At 36.4% G+C, this 23,201-nt stretch overlaps 1 protein-coding gene across 1 annotated transcript in view; it reads right to left on the reverse strand.

The window, feature by feature from the left end:
- Dock4 (dedicator of cytokinesis 4) overlaps window positions 1–23,201 on the reverse strand; it is a 440,321-nt gene that overhangs the window by 207,073 nt on the left and 210,047 nt on the right. The window contains exons 6-8 of the mRNA XM_090333045.1: window positions 18,354–18,502; window positions 12,897–12,981; window positions 5,464–5,615 (exon numbers count right to left, since the gene is read on the reverse strand). Of these exons, the coding sequence (XP_090189171.1) occupies window positions 5,464–5,615; window positions 12,897–12,981; window positions 18,354–18,502 (386 nt within the window). The remainder of the gene's footprint in view (window positions 1–5,463; window positions 5,616–12,896; window positions 12,982–18,353; window positions 18,503–23,201) is intronic.

Here is a 23,201-nt window from a genome sequence, read left to right on the forward strand (position 1 = left end):
GATTTCTTGCCTTTCCAAGCTATAATCTATCCTTAGACTAGGGATATAAAATTCACCATCAGATAAATGACTTTATTTTCCTCAGGCTAGGAGTTTGGCTTATAAGTAGAGTGCTTGCCTAGCATACACAAAGCTCTGGGTTCAATTCCTCGGTACCACATACACAGAAAACATCGGAATTGGTGCTGTGGTTCAAGTGGTAGAACGCTAGCCTTGAGAAAGCCCAAGGACAGTGCTCAGGCACTGAGTTCAAGCCCCAAGACTGAGAAAAAAAGAAAAAAAGAAAAATCCCTCATGTGAAACTTAATATGACAAACACCGTTTCACCAACACTCATCTTTCATAGAAATAAACTGAGTCACGTTGGTATAAGCCACACATGAATAAAATGTGTTAATTTGATGATTCTGTGTCCAGTATAACTGTACTTTTGGGGCCCTCTTGGCTGGTGGCTATACACAGAAACAGAAGATAAAGTAGAAATTTAGGGGTGGGGTAGGCATGACAGCTGGATGCTGTCAGAATATGGCCAAGTTCACACTACTACTTACAACTTTAAGAGGTGCTCTCAACATGCATCAGGAGCCTAACACTCCTGATACTTTCAGCTTCTGAGAGAGAAAACTGATAAGCGAGCTTGAATGTCCAAGTTTGAAGGGTGACTTAAGGGTTTTTGCTTTGTTTCATCTACAAGGACACAGACCCTTTGCAATCCCTGCCGGGAGAAGATCCATGCACTTTACAAGTTTTCTGAGTGATTTGGAGATCTACAAATATTGACTGTGAGATTTTGATCGCTGGCATGTAGTAAGAGCTGATGTAATTTCGTTTTCATAAAGTATTCCAAGAACAATTTGATTTCAAAACCCAGCTTCTATATCATATACTAATTCTAAGGTATTGTATACTTTCAGTATTATGATTATAATGATTTACAATTTCTTACTAACAATACCACTCTTTAAACTTCCAATTTTGGGACTGGGAGTTTGGCCTAGTGGTAGAGTGCTGGCCTAGCATGCACGAATACCCGGGTTCGATTCCTCGGGACCACATACATAGAAAAAAAGCTGGAAGTGGTGCTGAGGCTCAAGTGGTTGAGCTCTAGCCTTGAAAAAGTCCAAGGACAGTACTCAGGCCCTGAGCCCAAGCCCAAGACTGGCAAAAAAAAAAATTCCAATTCTGCCCAAGTAAGACAAGTAGTAAAGGCTTTCAGGAATAATTCTGATGAAGGCTTTGGGGCCTGAAGAGTTAGAGGGTGGTAAGGGTAGAGGGGTTTGTCTTACCATTTATATAAGATAAGCTACTTTAACATCTGTGTACCCTGGCTTTCTCATCTGTAAAACTGGTACGAAGAGGTAGAGCTCCTAGAACTCTAGTTACACAGGAGGTTGAGAGCTGAAGGTCACAGTTTGAAGTTAGCTGCTTTAGTAAAGCCTGTGAGACTCCCATCTCCAAATAACTACCAAAAAAGCCTGAAGTAGAATTCAAAAGTGGCAAAGCATTAGTCTTGAGCACAAAAGTTCAGGAATCATGCCCTGAGTTCAAGCCAAGGACTTCCATAAAAAAATTAAAACAAAACAAAAAAAAAGAATGCTAATAATAGCATGTTAATTATTAGCACTAGCTTAGAATAAAGTTGGGCAGATATCTAGTGCTTCATAAACATTAATTATTTGCTTATTAAAAGGAAGTTAAAAAAGTCCAACTTTTTCATTTAAAGCTGGGTCTATCACTTAAACTATATTTCCAATTCAGCATTGTTCTTTTTTAAAGAAATATAATTTTATTGTTATTGTTAAGGTGTTGTACACAGAGGTTACCATCTTGCAATTCAGGTCATGTGCAAATATCTCTTTTAGACAATATCACCCCTTCCTTCATTTTGCCTCAATTTTCTACTCCCACCCTGCCTAAAAGTTGCACTGTTCATTTTCCACGTAGACTATATTGAATACCATGCCTAGCCTGTTTTTGAGCTATGCTCCTCAGATCTTGCAGCTTCCGGAATAGCTAGGATTATAAGTATGAGCTACTGGTATCTGTCTTGTCCACTGATTTATAAATATTTTGGTTCCTCTATGTGTACTTGAACATGGTCACTTACTGTGATTCATGGTCAAGGCAATGCCATTACAATTATACTTAGATTTGATTTGAATTTCGCAAATCACAGTGCCCATGATTCTATTTATGAATACAAGCACTGGGTACTGGTGGCTCATGACCTATAATCTTAACTACACAGGAGACGAAGATCTGAAGATTGCAATTCAAATCCAGCCCAGGGCAGGAAAGTCCCTAATACTCTTATTTCCAATTAATCACCAGAAAACTGGGAGTAGAGTTGTAGTTAGAATGGTAGGATACTAGCCTTGAAGAAAAGAAACTTAGGAACAGCACCCAGGTCCTGTGTAGGAGCCTTGCGACCAAAAATAAAAAATAAATAAATAAATAAATAAATAAATAAATAAATAAATAAGAAAAGAATGAAAACATGCATTTAACTATATCATCTTCTGCCCATTGACTTTCAAAGTTTGGGTTACACTTTGAATGTTCAAAAATGAAATAAATAAAGTGATTGCTCTCCATTTTTGTACAAATAAAATATAAGGAATTTAAGACCGAAGGAAAGGAAACTACAGGGAAAATATGACTTTATAAGATCTGAGAAATTTGTAAAGCAGCATTTATAAGTCAACAGTAGAAATCTGAATGCTGTCAGGAACTTGTTATTTGATAATGTCAAAAGAAGATTCATTTCTCAGGTAATTTCTTTTAGAATTCCCTTCCTTAGCCATACAACCTGAAATATTTTTAAAGGTCATTAGGTCAGGGATTTGTCTCAAAATACTCTGGGCACAGAAAGGAAGGCTGGAAATGTATGATTAAGAAAAGATTCCAAGGTGGTAATTGTTGAAGCTGATGGTCAATACATGAGTGTTTCTTAGTGTGTGTGTGTGTGTGTGTGTGTGTGTGTGTGTGTGTGTGTGTGTGTGTGTGTGTGTCGATGTATGTGTGCCATGATGGTAATGAAAGTTAGGTCTGTCAGATCTTGTACATGCTCAGCAAACACTCATAAACACTCTTTCACTGACATATCCTCAGTCCATTATGGTACTTTGTGATATCCAAAATTAAGTAACAGTCAAAAACAGAAATACACAATGATTTAAAGTATCAAAAAATGTTACAATATCCTAATACTTTATCTCACATTAATAATACTTTATATCCATTGGTCTTACTAGGTAGAATAAGAGAAGCAAGAAGTATCACCAGTTCTAAGGTGAAGTCAAAGACAGAAGCAAAAATCTTGCTTAGTCTTAAGACCATTACATACTCTGGCTTCTTCACAAAGGGACATGGCCCATGTTAAAGGTAATTTGAACTAAACCTACTCTTAACAAGGCTTTAATCACTTCCTAACAGACAATTACTGTACTGCTAGAAGTATCAGAAATGTCACCAAATAAATCTGAGATTGTGCTAAGCCTGGAAATATATATTGTAATTCTTATTGATTAATTTGTCAAACAACTTCAAAGAGCTTGTGAGAGGCAAGAATATAGATGACCCCACTCAATGAGTGGCAGAGGAGAAGTATTCATTACAGGCCAACTGGGATGGTAGAAGCAGGGGTATCATGGGGTGAGAGGAAGTCAGGCAAGCATCACAACTCAACCATGTTATAGGAAAAAAGGCTTGTCGCCTACATGAACTTGGAAACAAAAGGATAACACTTTGAGAATTCCATACCTAGGTTGTTTCCTATTTTTGTCAAACAAATCAGAATAAAACAAGGGAACTCTTGAAGGTAATACTTAAAACATCCTAGAAAATCTGAAAATATACTTAATAAGACAGAACACAGAAAGCAGGTGATACCCATCTTAACTAATACAGTCTTATGATAGCACAATTTGAACATTAGCGAAAAAACAGAACCTGTTCTCAAGAATGGACAAAATAATGGTATCATTTTCCCCTCTTACATTATATATGGTTTGATGAACATATTAAAGAGACTATAAACATGAAACATGTATAAGAATATAAAATACACATATTAATATATATGTAAACATTAAAGCAACTATTAAACAGTATTGGGAAGAATCTATTAAACTACTTATAAACTAGATTCCCTTCAACAGGTGGGCAAGTGCTACCTCTAAACAATTTTTCACATTAAGTCAGGTGCTGGACTATAAGCTGAATCAACATATTAAGACTTCCCATTCATTTAATAGTGCCCATGAGTAAGGAGAAATTTTCTAACACATACATTCATTTTCTCCAACAGTATAGAAGGAGATTTTAAAATATTACCACTATGTGAAACACATCACAAATTCTGTGCTTATTTCATAAAACACAATCTTCTAAATTCTAGGACACAATTTCCCATCAGGATAGAAGAAATACATGTAATCAGTAGATAATGACTAAACATAAAGTAATTCATCAAAGATTACATGGCTGTAAATACATTAAATGTAAATTTCATTTATATATATATTTCCTACAAAAAGAAATTATTTTTATCAGAAAAAAGTCCCAGACTATTTTATTTTTAATAAAACAATATATGTACATAAGAATTCCTTAAAAATTTAGCATTTATTTTAATAAGACTCTTTTAAATCATTGTACAGTTAGATCATTATTCATGATTGAAGTAGCTGAAGAGCTTAGGGATAGCCCACAGTTCAAGCCCCATGACCGACAAAACAAAAACAAACCAACTAGTCAGAATCAGGCATGTTGGCTTACATCTGTAATCACAGCTACACAGGAGGAGAAAGCAGAAGATAAAAGATTTAAGCTAACCCCTGGCATAAGTGAGACTACCTGAAAAATATATTAAAGCCAAGCAGCTTTGTGATTATGGCCCAAGTGGTAGGGTGCTTGCAAAACTTAAATTCAAACCCCAGTACTAGAAAGAGAGGAGGGAGTGGGAAAGAGAAAAGATGAAAACATTTTTTTTAAATCATTGCACAGCTTTAAAACTTTATGTGAACACTTCTAAATATTTAGTGTCTTGATATAATCTGATCTAAAAGAATAACAGTGAAACTGTTAGATATACTGAAAGATATATTGTAAGATATACTGACTCTGACAAGGAAACAAACCTCAGACTGCATAGAAATGATCTTTTATTAAAAATTACTAAAACAATGAACAGATCTGATGCCAAGGTCATACTTCTAGTAAATCATTATGGTTGTATGCTCCTTGTAAGTTTTTCAAAGACATTTGCAGCTACTATCCAACCAACACTTGTGCAAACACTTGGAAAGTAGGCAAGTTAGAAAATCAAGAGATTCAAAGATGAGAAAACTGAGGCTGATGGAATTAAGGTTTATGCAGTGATGTACCTTAAATATTGCCACACACAAATATTCACCATTGTAACATTTAAGTAATGCAAGTTTTATCTCCCTGTGTAGTTACCTGATTGGTCGGTTTTCTTTACTGTCATAGAGCGAAAAGATGACCTCCAGCTCCTCTCCCAGGTTGGAACACATCAGGCTCTTCATTTGGACAAAGAGGTGGTGACTGCTAGCCTGGACTGGGGTATCTTTCTTCCTATGCCGATGTTCCATCTGAAAGAAAAACCCCCATCCCAACAAAAACACAATTAGCATGGTCTGAAACAAACAATGGCTCCTAAAACACAAGGTAGTGAGTGATTTGGTGGTGATGTGGTGTGTGGTGGTGAGGAGAATTTGTGGAAGGTCAATCTGCCTACATACATTGGTGAACTATCTACCTTATAGTGAGTACTGGGGAATATAATAATGAGCAAATGCACAAATAGTCCATGCTGTCAGGGAGATGACACCTCCAAGGAGGAAGATAATATAGAAATGTTTTACATACACACAACCACAACTATGATGAATGCAAGAGAAAATATGCATTATTGGGAAAGTAAAAACTGGGGTTTGACCATAGTCTGGGTCAAACTCTTTCCTGGAAAAAAGGCAGAGTAGCTGAGAGTAAAAGGCGGAGGGATTATAACTCCTCTAGAACAAGACTCCCCAGACTGCTTAAAAGAGGGCCAAGATTTTTTTGCTCTTGATACTTTGGTATTTTCATAAAATAAGATAAAAAAAATGTCATGGCAATGTCAGAAAGTTCTAAAGGTTTCTAATTGTTTGCTCATCAATTATATACTTGGCATGATTTTTTAACAGTTCATAGTTTAGCCAAGTGTCATTGGACCATGCTTTGAGTAGCAATGTTGGAAGATAAGACAGAAAAAGCACCTAGAAAGGCCTGTGCATTAACAGAACAGGTGTTAAGCAAGGGAAGAATCACCAATTTCATCTCACAGAGTAGTCACTTCTTTTAAATCACTTGCCATTGAAAAGAAATCACTTTAATATAGGATATTTTATTTCCACGGTATAGCCTTGTTGGGGGAATGGGAGAGCTTATAACCCCATTTCTATGTTTACAATCTTTTAAAGATTTACCCAAATGACCACAAACAAGGACATACTAAAGCCACTAGCACAACAATGTTCATTGCAGCATTATTTACCATAGTGAAGATATGGAACCAACCCAGATGCCTCTCAAGAAGAGGATCAAGAAGATGTGGTACTTATACACAATGGAATTCTATGCTGCCATCAGAAAGAATGGCATTGCCTCATTTGTAAAGAAATGGAAAGACTTGGAAAAAATCCTATCAAGTCAAGTATGCCAGACCCAAAGGAACATAGACTCCATGGTTCCCCTCATCTGTAATAATTAGTACACATCTAGGACTCTGCTAGCAGAGGATTATAAATCTCAAGACCTACATACCTAAGGTTATATAGGATGAGTCTAACTGAAATGAACTCTAGGATATGGAAACAAGAGCTTTATCTTATATGATTGTTGTTCTTAATTTACTGTTATTTCTCTTCTCTTTTTCTGCCCTTATGGTTAATTTTATGTGGTTACTGTATCTGACTTTGTTGCCTGGTATATTGTATATATTATATATTTGAAATAGGAAAAGGAAGGGGGAAAACAAGATGATTGGGAAGGGGTGGGGGAGGGAAATGAGAAGGGGTATCAATGTGTGAGAAATAATGCATCTACTACCTGATGAATGTAACTGTAACCTCTCTATACATTATCCTGACAATAAAAAAAAAGATTCTCAGTAGAGTTCAAAAATTATTACTGAATGACTGACCAATTTTTCAAACTAAAAGAACATCTTTACAGCTTATAGTTCTAAATGACACAGCATAATATCACAGGAAGTTTTTTTCAAACTTTTTAGTTTGTCCACTTGAAAAACAAAAGAGAAAAAGAAAAAAAGTAATCTACCACATGCATCAGCAATTTCTTTATACTAAAGTGCATATTGTCTCTGTAAAAGTGAAGGGTAAATATATTCTTTTCAATGTGTATCTCAGTACTGTGACATGAATTACTCATAGGTATTAGAAATAGTTCAAGGAGAAAAAGAATCTAAATGTAAGGGAAGAAAAGCATAGTTCCATCTTGTTTTCTATGAAGGGCTCTATATGGTGCTTTAAAAATTCTTTTCACTAAAATAAAAGTATCACATATTTACAAAACATATCTTTTTGTCACAGAAGAAGTCTTTTTCCCCCAGAACTGCTAACTTAATTGCTGAGTAACACTATAAAGTTTAACATGTGTATACTCAAAAGGGTCACATAACACAAGCTACTCTGAAGAAATGAATGACTGCTAAAGGACAGAGCTAGAGAAACAGATTTAAGAGTATTAAAAAAATGGGCTGACCTCAAGGAGGTGTCTGTTCTTGAATTCAAAGAGTGCAAAGCTTCCAGCATCAATCATGATATCACTAAGAACTGACAGAAAAACATAGCTCTCTTATTCATGCAAAGAATTCAATATATCTAGATCAGTGGTTCTCAACCTTGGCTGCACTTCAGAGTCACCAAGAGAGCATTTAAAAAATACTTATGCCCAGGTCCTATTCCAGAACAATTAAATTTGAATTTCTAGGGGGTGGAGGTCCAGAGAATGGTTTTAAACGTTCTCCAGGTGGCTCTAATGGGCAATGAAGGTTAAGAATCACTGATAATGATCATATGCAGAGAGGTGCAAATAACAGCACACAGAAAAATGTATTGTCACATATTTTCAATAATTAATTACTGACTGAGAACCACTGGTTTTTGCATGCATTCTAGTAATAAGCCTGCTGGAGTCTCTTACATGGACTGTCATATCTGGCATATTCAGGCATTGAAATCTCCCCTCTCTTTCCCATTATGCACCACACTTCTAGGTTTGGGATGGATATGGATTTCAGTAGGTTATGATCATTTGCTTTTATCTCTTTACTACTTTGGGGAACTGCTAAAAATTTCATTATATATAATACCATAATAACAAAAGTAAAAAGTCCACACTTTAAGAATGGTAACTTGGTAATTACAAAAACTAAAATCCATGTTAAAAGAATTTATGGCTACAAATGTATCTACTTGTGACCCTATACATGCTTAACAGTTTAATTATACCTTTATTAGGAAAAGAAAATGGGTTCAGCCAAAGATTTCCCTGACTTTAGTACCTAATGCTCAAATAATACATTACCTATTACAAGAACTGACTAACTGCACCAGGGTTTCCCAACCTTCTATCCTGTTAACAGTTTGCATTAAATATTTATTACGAGGATTGTTCTGGCTCTAAGGTTATTTAGCAATTATTCCTGGCTTTTGCCTACTTTTTCCCCCATCTTCTATTTAATAAGTAAAACTATCTTCAGACTTCTTCTGTACCCTGTGAGGCACTAACCCCCATTTTAGCATCACTGGTTTCCATTAGTTGAACCCATTAAGAAAGAACAGAAAGCAAGAAGATAACACGATCCCATAAAAACATAAAATACTCCTCAAAAGCTATTCTGTGTGCTTAAATAATGAGGGAATCTACCTAATTAGCTTCTATTTATTGACAGAGGTTTGAGATTGGCTTTTGGCACCACTCCAAATTTTCAAAGTGGACATACGTTAACATAGCCAGGGTTAGTGCTTTTACCGCTTAGATGAGCATAATTAGTTAAGAAAGATTTGCTAACAGGGTTAGCAAAAACATAAAGCAAGACATTTTTCCTAATGATATACTATGAATGCAGTAAGATGTAAAGATTATGTTTCGAATGACCCTGACAAGAGAGAACTCAACTATGGACCATTTTACCTTCATGCCTTGGTCCTTCATTCAAAAGTGGCAAAAGAAAAAACTAAAACAAAGGAAAAAAAAAACCCTGCCAAACAACAAAAACAAGTGATGGTAGTTTTTCTCAACTCTTCCTGGTGACAACAATGCAGTCAGTCACTTGCATGTTACAAGAAAAAAGGCAGGAAGACAAAGGGCCTGATTATTGCCAGCCAGAAAACAAATAGGAACTTCAAAAAGCAGTCATCTTAAAGAAGAGAATGTCCTTTATAAACACTGGGTGTTCCTTGGTATTGTCTTTGATTCATAAAAAGTAAAATGCAATTGCTAATGAGAAGAAAATAAATTTTCATGCAAAATCATGGTGTTTTATTTTTCTCATCTGCAAAATGAAGGCTTAGGCCTAGAATCAGAGCTAAAAGTTCTGAAATCTTCCTTGTCTTTCTCACCAAGGCAGTTATCATTAATCAATCAATTTACATGAAATCCTGAATCTTATCACCACTTCACTCAAGGGAGCCACCACCAATAAATTGGAATATTTAAATATGTAAAATACATGCTAAAGGAAAACAATAGACAAAGTCACAGACAGTTGAACTAGGGAAAGTAACATTGATTTAGTTCCTCATCAAACATCTAACATCCTCTGCTAACCCTTCAGGTGTGACTATGCTCTGTCAATGAGCTACATATGTGAGTGTTGCAAAGCATTTCCAGGAAGGCTCATTCAATGAGAGAAGTTCTTGTCCTACAACTCTTTAACTATATTGTACTTGATGGTGGAGGTTATACAGTGCATAAAAGATGTAAACATGTAAAGAGCTTGTGCCTTTTTCATAAGCCATAAACCAACTTAGAGCTCCCTGCTTCTATAGCTAAATTAAATTGAAGTCATGTGTCAGCTTTTATTATTCATTTCATTTAGAACAGCCAAATCTAAACTAAAATTTAGCATATCAATTATCCTTGTCATGGTTGTCTTTCTAATGCATATGAAATAAAGATGAGAAAGGAAATTGGAGTGAACATTTAAGTGCTTTGCAAATATCTGTCAATGAAAGATACTTTACATGCATTCTTATTTAAAAACATGAAAAAATATTTCTCCACTGAGTAAATGAAAAAATCAAGGCTCAGGGAGTAGAGCACAAATCCAGTTGTCTGTAACTACAACCATGGCTCATTCATATTACCATAATGGCCTGGAAAAAATATCGACTGAGTTGCTTATTCAGTATAAAAGCACCAGATGAGATTATTCTGAGCACAAGAGAGGGAAGAGATGACAGTGTGCAATCTGAAGAAAATGAAAATTAAGAGATTTTTTTAGAAGCAGGAAAACAATGGACTATATAAACAAAGGTAGGACAGTAGATCTGAATGAAGAAAATGAAAATTAAGAGATTTTTTTTAGAAGTAGGAAAACAATGGACTATATAAACAAAGGTAGGACAGTAGATCTGACTGATAAATGAAATTTACAAATTTACAAAGTATAGTTTATACACCCAGAATAGTGATGAGTGTAGCTTGCAAAGTTCTTATTTTTGTTCTTGCTTTATCCTTATCTCCTTCCAATTTCTTTTGTCCCCTAACCATGAGCCAAACACCCTGTCTTAGCACAGGTATCACTAAGGCATAACTATCAAAAAATCGTTCTGTGGTCAGTAAAGGAATCTTCTGGAAAAGCAGAATGTATTCTACCAAAGAGCACAGAGATAATCTGAACAGATGGTGGAAAAATAAAAAAATAGAAAGTGATATTATGACATTTCAAATCAGTCACAACCCCAGTGGACTTCTCCATTTTCACATATAATCTTCAAGTTAAGAGTACTTTACTATTCTCAGAAAAGTACTATAAGCTTAGAAAGCTACCCTAAAAGAAGCAAGTTTTTTCTTTTTCTGCCAATCTGGGGACCTGAACTCAGAGCCTGTGTACTAGCCCTTAACTTCCTTTGCTCAAAGCTAGCACTCTACCAATTGGGCCACAGAGCCACTTCCAGCTTTTTCAATGTATGTGATACTGAGGAATTGAATCCAGGGCTTCATGTATCCTAGGGAAGCAGTCTACTAGTAAGCTACATACCCAGTGAAGATTACAAGAATATTAATCTGCTCTTTTTGTGAGGTATTCCTCTCAGGACTATTGTGGCACAATGTAGTAGTAAGGACATTCAAGTAAAATTACACTTAAGGTGATAGTCTTTGAAAGCCCTTCTCAACAATCTTCTCTAATTTAGCATTTAAGAGTGCTTAGTCAAATTAAATAGAAAGCCCACAGAGTGGGAGAAGATTTTCACTAGGCATACAATAGACAAGGGCCTCATATCTAAAATATACCTACAGCTCAAAAAACTGAATCTCTCAAAAACAAATCCTCAAAGAAACAATCATCCCATGTATCTGATTTTGTTACCTGGTATATTGTATATATATTTATTTGTTTGTTTGAAATAGGGAAGAGGGAAAACAAGATGATTGGGAAGAGGTGGGGGGAGGGAAATGGGGACAAAAACATGAGAAGGGGTATCAAGGCGTGAGAAGTAATGCACCTATTACCTGGTGAATGTAACTGTAACCCCTCTATACATTATCCCAACAATGAAACAACAAAAAAAAAACCAAAAGCATGGGAAAGGGTATCAATGTTCAAGAAGTAATGTACCCACTACCTGACAAATGTAACTGTAACCTCTCTATATATCACCCCACAACAAAAAATACAATAAAAAATAAATAATATTCTATAATAAAGAGAGAACTTACTTAACATTAAGAAATCAGTCACATTTTATACATATTTATAAATACAATATTAAAACCCAAGCGAGATTATATCAGGGTTGAGGATCCTAGATACTAAGCAAAATACTCAAATAACTGATAGGTCAGGATAGGTCATCTGATCAATTAGTTTATCCTTATCAGTAGGCTTCAGACGTGCGAAATGGACTGGGTTTTGGAGGGGAGCAAGAATAGAAGTGAGCGGAGTGTGGTGGCTCATGCCTGAAATCCTAGCTACTCAGGAGGCTGAGATCTGAGGGTCAAGGTTCAAAGCCAGGCTGGCTACAAATGAACCTAAGACTCTTATCTCCAATTAACCTCTAGAAAATGGGAAGTAGGGTTTGGCTCAAGGGTAGGATGGTAGCCTGGATCTGAAATGTTGAAGGACAACACCCAGGCCCAGGAGTAAGGCAGTAGTTAAGCTGAAGAGCTCAGGGACAGCTACCAGGTCAAGATCAAGCCCCATGACCCACAAAAAAATATAGCAGTGAACGCTAAAAAGAGGAAGATCCTTCCGGAGGAGGGCTAACATATTGGAGCACCATTCCTGGGTACCATTATTTAAAGTGCTGTCTGGAAATACGACAGGTGAGTATGTGTGACTTACTACTTGTGAGCATTTCACTAGACAAGGAAGAAAATACAAAGATTTTCAAAAGAACTTAAAACTCAATTTACTTCTTAGTGCTTATAAGTAGAGGACTGTGAAGAATAACATCACTGTAAGATGAAGAAAGTGTCTCAGTATGGTACTCAGGGCATGGTCACCTCAACTTTCAAGTCTCTACTCTCTTTAAATTAAACTTGGAACATTCTGTTCTGACATTATCAAGCAAAAATGAAGAATTACATGGAAACTACAAAATTAGCAAATGTGGCTGTGGGCCAATGTGTTCTGTGCCTACCAGTCGGTATAGTTCAGTAACGCTGACATCCTCTGGATCCACCATTGCATATTCTTTCCTAGGCACCAAATCCAGTCCCAGTTGTCTAGAAAATAAATTACAGAGGAGGAAAGGTCACCAGTATGAAATAATATTGTTATAATTGTTCCCACTATGTTGACATGAAACTCTATGTATCAACCTCCATGTTTCTTTTACTCATAGTTTTACAGGGATGACTGCTTTCTCCATTTGAGGTAGGCAAGTTACAAAGCTGGATACTGAGCATAAACTGAGAAAGAGAAGATGACAAAACTGAGAAAATGAAACTTTGTGGGTCCTGTCTTTCCAGAAAAGCTTTTCTATTTTGTATAAGTAGGGATGAAATGAGAGATAGAATCAATGTAGTTCTGGAAGCTAAGGTCAAGAAAAAGCATGTTCAGCTTTTAGGATTTGATCTAATTCTAACACAGAATTACTATATTTCTAATGTGAAACCCTAGAGACTAATGTATAGTGTCCATTCAAGGCAATTTCTGGAATATGGCAATCACAAAAAGCCAATAAAGGCAGGGAACAGAAATGGGGAAACACACATAGTTCCAGATGGAGAATGGAAAAATGATTTAGTTTCATGTGTCAAGTGTCATAATGACTAACACATGACTTTCCATGACAAAGTTATATCCAACCTCAGAGGTACCAAGTGTGGTAAATGATTTCATGTATCTTACCATGCACAGAGGAAAGTACAGAAAACCCTGTTCTGAGCAGTTTTTCTCTTGTGACCTTGGTAACATAAACACTCTCTAGTGCAACAATGATTAAAATGTTATACAACTTTGTTCACTTCCATAACATCAGACATCATATCAGTTGCTTCAGCCTGCTTTTATAATGCAGGCAGGATATAATCAAGGTGGACACACCCTTTGTGTGGCAGAATTCCATCAATTACCAAAGGTCTCATGCATACTTACTTATCTTAGAATTTATTCTGTATCCCTTTCACATCATCACCCTCTCTAATATAGAAGCCTCCGGCCTTGAACTTCCAATTAGGAAACCACAGCCTTCTTACTTTTGTATTAAGAAGAAAATAAAAGAATCCTGAAACTCCATGCCCTCTTCAAATTTCATTAAAACTTAACAAATAAAATTTATTAATTCAGTATCTACTTCAAGTACTGCTCAGCTAAACTGAAAGGTATTTGTTCTTAAATTACAAGATCATCACTTGAGAGTAGATGCTATCTTTCTGAGACTAAAATACTTTCTCATTTTTTCTAAATTATATTACTCACTAAGAAACTCAAAGAAATCACATACTCATTCTTCTGTACGAACTTTCAAATGGATGTAAGAACAGCTATTTACTTAAAAAAAATCCATGTCTTCACAAGGGATTCTATTATAATCTGGTCCTGTTTTCCTTTTCTTAGTCCCCTTTCAATCCAGAATCATTGCACTATGATCTAGGATGTCATTTGACATTGGGACTACATTGCTACTGAGAGATTATTCAAGAAAGGAAAGAGAATGTATATTGGAATCATAGTGCCTGCCTTTTCTAAAGTGGCTTCTATGGGAATTTCTTTTATTATTTTTTTCTCTAGATAACACAGGGGCACATGAGACACTTATCTGGGCATTCTTTCCCCTTGGTGGCACCTGACCTACATCAAATGATGCACAGGCTAGTCAGTACCAGCCAGTCATTTTTAAGCGTTCAGTTCAAAAAGGACTAGTAGGTATTGACTGTTAATGAGATTCATTCTTTGTGAATTGGACCTGGAAAAAAAATATGTCAAGGGCACTTGAGCAACATCACTGGAGCATGAGGAAAGGTGAACAGCAGAAGGTTCTAGAAAAGATAGGAGCTCCAGAACCATCCTGCTAGATGGTTCCCACAAAGCCTGAAGTTTTTCAAGTTCTCTATGAATATTGAAGTCCTAGTCAATTAAAAGAATCTGTTTCTATTTGGTTTTGTTAATGTCTAACAGTATAAGCTAAGGATAAACTAGACATTGTTTGTAGTTTGTTAGTGGACAGAATATAACTGGAGTAGTAGATTACAAAACATATGAATAAAGCAAGGTAAGGAGAGACAAAATAGAAGATCACACAGGATATAGGAAGACAGGAGCTGAAAGGAGTAAGAGGATACTAAATTATTAAACTACTCTGTGAGATCAAAAAGAAAGAACAAACTGATTCAGCCTCCCATATAATCTCGGTACAAATTCAAACAAAATCATAAGACTCTATGGGCAAAATAAACAGGCACTACTACTTTAATGCTGCCTAAGGATCTCAGGTTTCTTTTGCTGACTCCATTAGGGAACAAGATAGGTTATCTCCTCCTTCATCCATGTTTCTGCAGGAACTTTCTTCAATGGTCTACTATAAAACTGGAGACCAGGAACATCAAATTCATATTCATCCCAAGATTTGTGTGTTGACAACTAGTTTTGCAATATAATTTGATTTAATCTAACTGGCAAAGGAATTATCGAAATTTGCTTTTTACTTATCACAGATCAAAAAGGGAATACATTTATACTTAAAGAAAGAAAGTATATCATCCCTAGTCTATAAGTTATTTTTAAAATAATTATTCAATAAAATGGAAGGAAAATGAAAAATGTTCAGAAAAATGTATAAATTTGGGGATATTTTCAAACTATACTGAGTATTTTCACACATCAATGTTCTGCCAATTTACCATAAACTAGCCACAGAACTGATGTCACAAAAGTAAAAAATGGAGTCATGCATAGCTATATGTATATGATCATATAAAATGATATTCATTGAAATGAACTCCAGGGAATGAAAACAAGAGGTTTTTTTTTTTTTGTAATTTTGTTTTTTGGTGTTTGTTTCCTTTCTCTGTTGTGGCTGTTTTTGCTTTCTGTACCTTTTGTCTTAGAACAAAATGTTAACAAACTCAGCAGTGATACTCAGTACACATTATATTGAAAATGAGCTAATAACATGTGGGGGAGGGAGACTAGAAGGGAAAAACTGGGAGAAAAGGAAGGAAGGGGTGACACTGTTCAAAAAGAAATATCCTCATGACTAGACTTATGTAACTGTAACTCTTTTATACACCATCTTTACAATAACAAAAAAGAAAAACAATTGGAGTCATGAATGGGGGGAAGGGTGAGCAAATGTAGTCATTATATTCAGTGTATGTTATATAAAAGTGAACTGTGTTACTTAAGAGTATGGATGGGAGAAGAATAGGGGTGATACTGATCAAGATGCATTGTACTCATAACCTGACATGAACTTTTTGTGTAACTTATATAATGTTAAAAATGCAGTAATGATTCAGTCACATTGAATGATTCTTCTGATTTGTTGTCCTTCTCTTATCCTTTTACCTTTACGTAACGTCCTTCATTAAATTAAAAAAAATTATTTTCTTGTCTATTCTATATTTTGATGTTCCCCCCCCCCCCCAGAATTGGAGCTTAAATCTCAAGCTCTTCCTTAGCCTTTTCCACTAAAGATTGGCACACTGTCATTTTATCCACACCTCTACTTCTGGCTTTTAGGTGAATAACTGGAGATCAGCATCTCTAGGATTCGCCACCCCGCCCCCCTTCCCCAGGTTGGCTGTGAACCTCAATCCTTAGTTCTCAACCTCTTGAGTAGCAAGGATGATAGGCATGAGCCAACAGCCATAGGCTTCTATATTTTTGATAAGTTCACTCAACTTTCATTCTATTTTTAAAATTAGCCTTTTAAAGGAAGTTCAGCATAATGATAAGCAGCCAATCACAATTCTGTGAAAAGTCAGAGGATTTTCAAAGTAATAAAGAAATACATTCCAGAGTCATGCTCTAGTATCCTCTCCTATGGTGATTCCATTACACATAACAAGAAAAGTCTAACTCAATGGCTACGAAACTAATCTGCCAGGAGACACTATGTGTTTTCAATTGTACCCTCTTGGAGCAGGCTCTCAGACCTCCTGGACTTCAATTCACTCTTTTGACAGCATTCCTGAAACTTTCATTGTTCCATACTGCACTTGGCAAAGAGGTCTTCTCATTTGAAAACCTCATGCAGAATTACAGTAACTATAAACATTTCAGTTACACATAGAGTTCCATGATGTCCTTTGAATTTCTGTGAATATTAAAATGGAAGGGAAAATAAGTTCATGCTTTAATCACTACTGCCTTCATGAATGTAACACTGAAATTTAGAATGAACAACAACAACAAAAACAACGTGTTTTCAGTTTAATGAAGGTTTCAGATTTTTTTTTCTGGTCTTTAAAAAAGTAGAAGTTTTAGTCTTAGTTCAGTGCTTTAGCTGACACTGTACATCTGCCCTTGCTTTATTGTTCACATTAATGAATCATATAGAAATAAGTAAATCTATTCTTTGTCTGGAAAAAGATAAAAAACATATTGGGTTCAAGAAGATATCAAAGTATTTTAGGTGGGATGGAAGTTTAAAGTATGTTAGTAAATCCATGTTTTCATACCTATAGCAATGAACACTTTGACAAATCTCAAACCTTCCTTCTGACAAAGTGACTTCCAATAGTTACAGGAAGCAGAATTCCACTTTTTAATATTTGTTTTTTTTCTTTCATACTTATTAAGATGCCACTTGATCCTGCTATTTTCTCCTTTTCTGACTAATTTTCTTACCTTCTCCCCCACCCACACCTTAATCTAAGATACTCTGAGAGTCAAATAGTAAATATATATTTGCGGAAAATAAAGAATGGGAGAGAGAGCCTTGCAGGACACTAAGGAACATTTCCAAACTGCCTTAAACTTGGATCTTATACAACCCTAAGATGTGTATGCAAAGTTGGCTCATTTTCATTTCTTCTACATTAATACTCATAGTCATTATGTTAGCTTTGATCTTAGTTTTCAGTGATTAGATTTACTACTTAAGTGCTTGGCTGTTATTTTTAATAACATGTTTATTTAAAAGCAAATCTCCGTGAAGAACAACATTTTATTGAGTTCTTCTCTAAGTGGTTTGGATTGAGATTCTGTAAGCATCTTTCAGTAATGATTAAAAGATCCCAGTGGTGCGTATGTCATAGAGACTTTTAGCAGTTTTTCCCTCTGCATTATACCGGTAACCTTCACTATGACAAGGCAGAGGTGGATATGAAAACCATATACATATGCCAAGCATAAGGCCTATGTCAGACTCATTTTAGCCACAACTATGAGGAGGTTTAATGAACATTCCATTTTCTCTGAGTACATGAGCACTGTCATACCACACAGACACTGGAGAGCAGTGTCTCAGTGCCCATATCAGACATAGACGGTGTGTACCTTGACTTCCAACAGTAACAGATCACACAAAGCTCCTGAAAATGGAGGAATGGAAAATCCGGTGTGATTAGCATACTACATGCTGGCTAACTTCTGTGTCACCACTGCTGGGTCCCCACTTAGAAAGCACCATGTAAAGTTCTGTACTCACTCATTCCCCCAGTCGAGGCGGGCAGTAATGTGGCGCTTCACATCCTTCATCCGGTCATGGGTAAGATGGCCAACAAGCACCTGCCGCCGCAGATCCAGGATTTCATTCATAATATGCCACAGCCGATGGAAGAGATCCCCTTCATTTCTCTAAGAAATACACACATGAAGATCTGGCAGTCAGTCCTCATGCTGAGTTGTGGAGTAACCGAAAAGTAAAGGAAACGGGGGAAGTCATGGTGATCCTCTATGCTCTTGTTGCTTGGTAGGCGGCTTTTCAATGGACAAATTGCTTCCTCTAAGACTTGTGCCTTCCTTCTTTTCCTCATCTAAGTTTACAATGTTAAAATTTCAGTACAGATATTCTAGTCCAGCTTCTTACTTCACCTCCATATCTTGGCTTAGTCCAATCTCTGTGTGATATACATTACCTTAATTTCCAGTTCAAGAGCTCCTTTAAGTCCTATTCCTCATGACTCAGACAAACTTTCACCTCTGTCTGACGTCTTATCTGGCAATTATCACACAATCTGTTCTTACTTTTCGGAAACATGGAGCTAAAGGCAAAGACATGGAAAATGTCCAATTATTTTTTATATTATGGTCATATTGTTCATTTAGATCTCCCCTCAGAAGGTGGGCACACGGGGCTCTCAAATTCATTAAATGATAGAAAGGTGATTCATTTGACTTGAAGTTATCTGTTCAGTATTGACACCTTTGAAAAAAATGGTGCTTCCTTTCTTATTTTTTAAGCAACCATACAAATTCGAGATAAATCTCCTATAAAATTAATAAAGCTCAGTGGCTTACTGTAAAGGTACCTTAAATTTGCCACTCATTTGTTTCATGACTTTTGAATGTGAGTTTTGTCATCTGTGCACCAGGGAAGCATCATCTCCCTATAAGATTGCTTTACGGATTAGTGATAGCAAACAGGAAGAGAGGACTAACCTTTAGCTCAATTCCAATTCTGTCTTTCTGGCTAAAATTACTTTGTCACTTTGTTAAACACCTTCTGCTTTTCTCCTTTGTAAAATGGGATAAAGGAGCCATTATATTTAAAATCCCAGAATAATGTGTAACCTCAAATGAATATCAAGCATTAACTGTTATTAGTACTCTTACAATTTGGGTTGGTCCATAAGAAACTCCTTTATAAATACTGTTTTTTTTTTTTCTTTTTCATCTGGACCTAAAGTTGAATTTGGTACTTGATGCTATCACCCACTGGCTAGCAACCAACAGAGCCCAAATTCCAACATCCCAAATACTGTTTCTTCACTGACACTAAAATGTATCTTTTACCCAAGAAGCACTAGGGTAAATCTTATGTAAGTATCTACTCCTTTCTTTACTAGATGTAAGACCTTTATTTTCTTTAAAAATTAATAGTAAACTATGACATGAAAAGACTAATGTTATCCTACCTTACAGCTCCACTAGGGCTGTGAACTGAAGGAAAAAACAAATCTTTCTGTGATGGGAAAAGATAGTGAGTTGTAATATAATTCTTACTTTTAAAAAGGGTGTTTTCTGCTTTGCCAATCCCTGTTGTCTTGAGAACCTTTCATATCATTGTATAGGTCAGACAAATTTAGTGGATGTACATGAAGCATTTTTGAGGATACTGTCCTTGACAGTCTGAGACATAAACAATCTTGCTCTCCTCTGAATTCCTAAAGCACTTTATTGAGACCATTTACTTCTTACTATTTTTGTATGTGTGTGTGGGGGGGTGGGTCATGGGTCTTGAACTTGGCCTGGGCGCTGGCACAAGCTCTTCAGCTCAAGGCTATCACTCTACCCTTGAGCCAAGCCCCACTTCCCATGTTCTAGAGGCTAATTGCAGATAAGAGTCTCAGGTCCTCCAGGATATTGAAACAAAAGCCATATAATGAATGATTGTTGTCCTTAATGTACTATGTTGTCTCTCATCTCCTTTGCTGCCCCTTGGTTATCTCATATTGGTATAGTATCTCACTTTGTTATCTGATATATTGAATTTATTTGTATTTGGATATTTGAAATTTGATAGGGAAGGGGGGAAAACCAAGATGGGTGGGGGGTGTGGGGGGGGGAGAGAAATGGGTACCAAGACATGTGAAAGGGTATCAATGTATGTGAATTAATGCACCTTCTATCTGGCAAATATCATGTAACCCTTTTACTAATTACAATAAAAAAAAAAAAAGAGTCTCAGGTCCTTGGCTGGGAGTTTGGCCTAGTGGTTAAAGTGCTTGCCTAGCATGCAGAAAGACTCGGGTTCAATTCCTTGGTACTACATATATAGAAAAAGCCAGAAGTGGTGCTGAGGCTCAAGTGGTAGAGTTCTAGCCTTGAGAAAGTCCAAAGACAGTGCTCAGGCCCTGAGCTCAAGCCCACGACTGGCAAAAAAAAAAAAAAAAGTCTCAAGTCCTTTTGTGCCTGGGCTGGCTTTGAACCTTGATCCTCAGATCTCAGCATCCTGAGTAGCTAGGATTACAGGCATGAGGCACTGCATCTAGCTAGGTAATTTGTTTTTTTGGCCAGTCCTTGCTTGAACTCAGGGCCTGAGCCCTGTTCTTGGATTTTCTCCAGGCTAGAGCTCTATCACTTGAGCCATTGAATCACTTCCGGCTTTTTTCTATGTATGTGGAACCAAGGAATCGAACCCGGGTCTTCATGCATGTTAGGCAAGCTCTCCTACATTAGGCCAAACTCCTGGTCTAGGAAAGGTCTTAAATTTTTTTTTTGAGGTTACTAACACTGATTAGTAACTTCACAATGAAATAAAAGGAAAGAAAAGTTCACTAAGTCAAAAAATAAAAAGGCATATAAGGAAATTAAATGTAAACTAGTTCAGCCACTCTGGAAAGCAGTTTAGAGGTTTCTTTTTTTTTTCCATATATTTTTATTGTAATTAATAGAAGACTTACATTATATTCGCCAGATAGAAGGTGCATTAGTTCACATACATTGATACCCTTTCTCATGTCTTGGTCCCCATTTCCCTCCCCCCACCCCCACCCCTCATCTTGTTTTCCACCCTTCCCTATCCAATTTCAAATAACCAAATACGCATATATCCAATATATCAGGTAACAAAGTGAGATACTGTAACAATATGAGATAACAAAGGGACAGCAAAAGATATGAGAGATAACATAGTACATTAAGGACAACAATCACTCATGATATGGTTTTTGTTTCTATATCCTAGAGGTCCTTTCATTTAGCATCATACTGTATGGCCTTATGTATCTAGGTTTTGCTCTATTGCAATTCTCTGCTATGAGAGCCTAAGGTTTCTACTGATTAAGACAAATGAGGGAAACCATTGAGCCTATGTTCCTTTGAGTCTGGCTTACTTCACTTAATATGATTTTTTTTAAGTCTTTCCATTTCCTTACAAATGGGGCAGCCCGAAGTGGTGCTGAGGCTCAAGTGGTAGAGCTCTAGCTTTGAGAAAGTACAAGGACAGTGCTCAAGCCCTGAGTTCGAGGCCCAGGACTGGCAAAAAAAAAATTGGAATAGGGCCGGGAGTTTGGCCTAGTGGTTAAAGTGCTTGCCTAGCATGCATGAAGACCCGGGTTCGATTCCTCAGTACCACATACATAGAAAAAAGCCAGAAGTGGTGCTGAGGCTCAAGTGGTAGAGCTCTAGCCTTGAGAAAGTCCAAGGACAGTGCTCAGGCCCAGAGCTCAAGCCCAGGACTGGCAAAAAAAAAAAAAATTGGAATATACTTAGACCCTTGCCAATGTTATTGCTCAGAGTAACTAGTATTTCTCCAGCATCCACCGTGTGCTTTTTTGCTAAATGTCTGTCATATATTACCTTATACACTGTTTACAATTTTAAAAGAATTACTACCCTCAGCAGGCATCTTTCTTTGTAGAAGCTAGGTCCTTTCAAACCATCAGAAGAGAATATGGACAGTACCTTAAATACACTCTAGTTTGATGAACATCTACAAAACATTGGACACAAAATAATTTTGCATTGTAGAGAAAGACAAAATATAAGATCCAAAAGAGCCAAGGCAGGCTTATTCCCAGGGAAACTCAGGTATCTCTGGGTTACAACTTGTTTTTTTGTGTGTCTTATAAACCTGACTGCCAACTCCATATCCAGGGAAACTGTTACTCGTTTTCTTTCCATCTCTCCTCTTTTTCCCCCTCTCTCCCTCTCTGTTTCTCAATTTGTTATTACTCAGGATACTAGAAGACATTACTTCTAGAGTTTAGAATGCATCCATTTTCAATCTACTATGTCCCCCAAATAGGAGCGCCCAACACAAAAATAGATAAAAATAGCTAGATAAGACTGAACTAACAAAATATTAAACTTTGTTTTCCTACTTTTTGTTGCAGTAAAGGAAAATCTCAATTGTTCTTTTTCAACTAATGGGACACATTCTATCATAATTCTTTTATGCTAGGTACATAGGACTAATGGTCAAAACATTTCTAACAGTATCCTTGTCCATGTTAATCTCATATAATGTTACTTTAAATGAAATTAACACTTTGGATTTATATTCTTTGTTGTTGTTGGGCTTTTTTGTGGGGGAGGTCAGTTGTGGGGCTTGTTCCTGGGAAATGTCTCTGAGCTTCTTTGCTCAAGGCTAGTGCTCTGCCACTTTGAGCCACAGCACCAATTCCATTTTTCTGATGGTTAATTGGAGATAAAAGTCTCATGGCCTTTTCTGCCCAGGTTGACTTAGAACCATAGTCCTCACATCACCTGGGTAGCTACAATGACAGGCATAAGCCTCCAGTGCCTGGCTTTATATTGATTCTAGTATAATTTTCAAAAAATATTCCATGTCAATAGTACAGCATAGAGTTCTGTAGGTCAGTTATCTTGA

Source organism: Megascapheus bottae, chromosome 5, assembly GCF_031878675.1.
Source record: "Megascapheus bottae isolate mThoBot1 chromosome 5, mThoBot2.hap1, whole genome shotgun sequence".
NCBI classification, from domain to species: domain Eukaryota; kingdom Metazoa; phylum Chordata; class Mammalia; order Rodentia; family Geomyidae; genus Megascapheus; species Megascapheus bottae.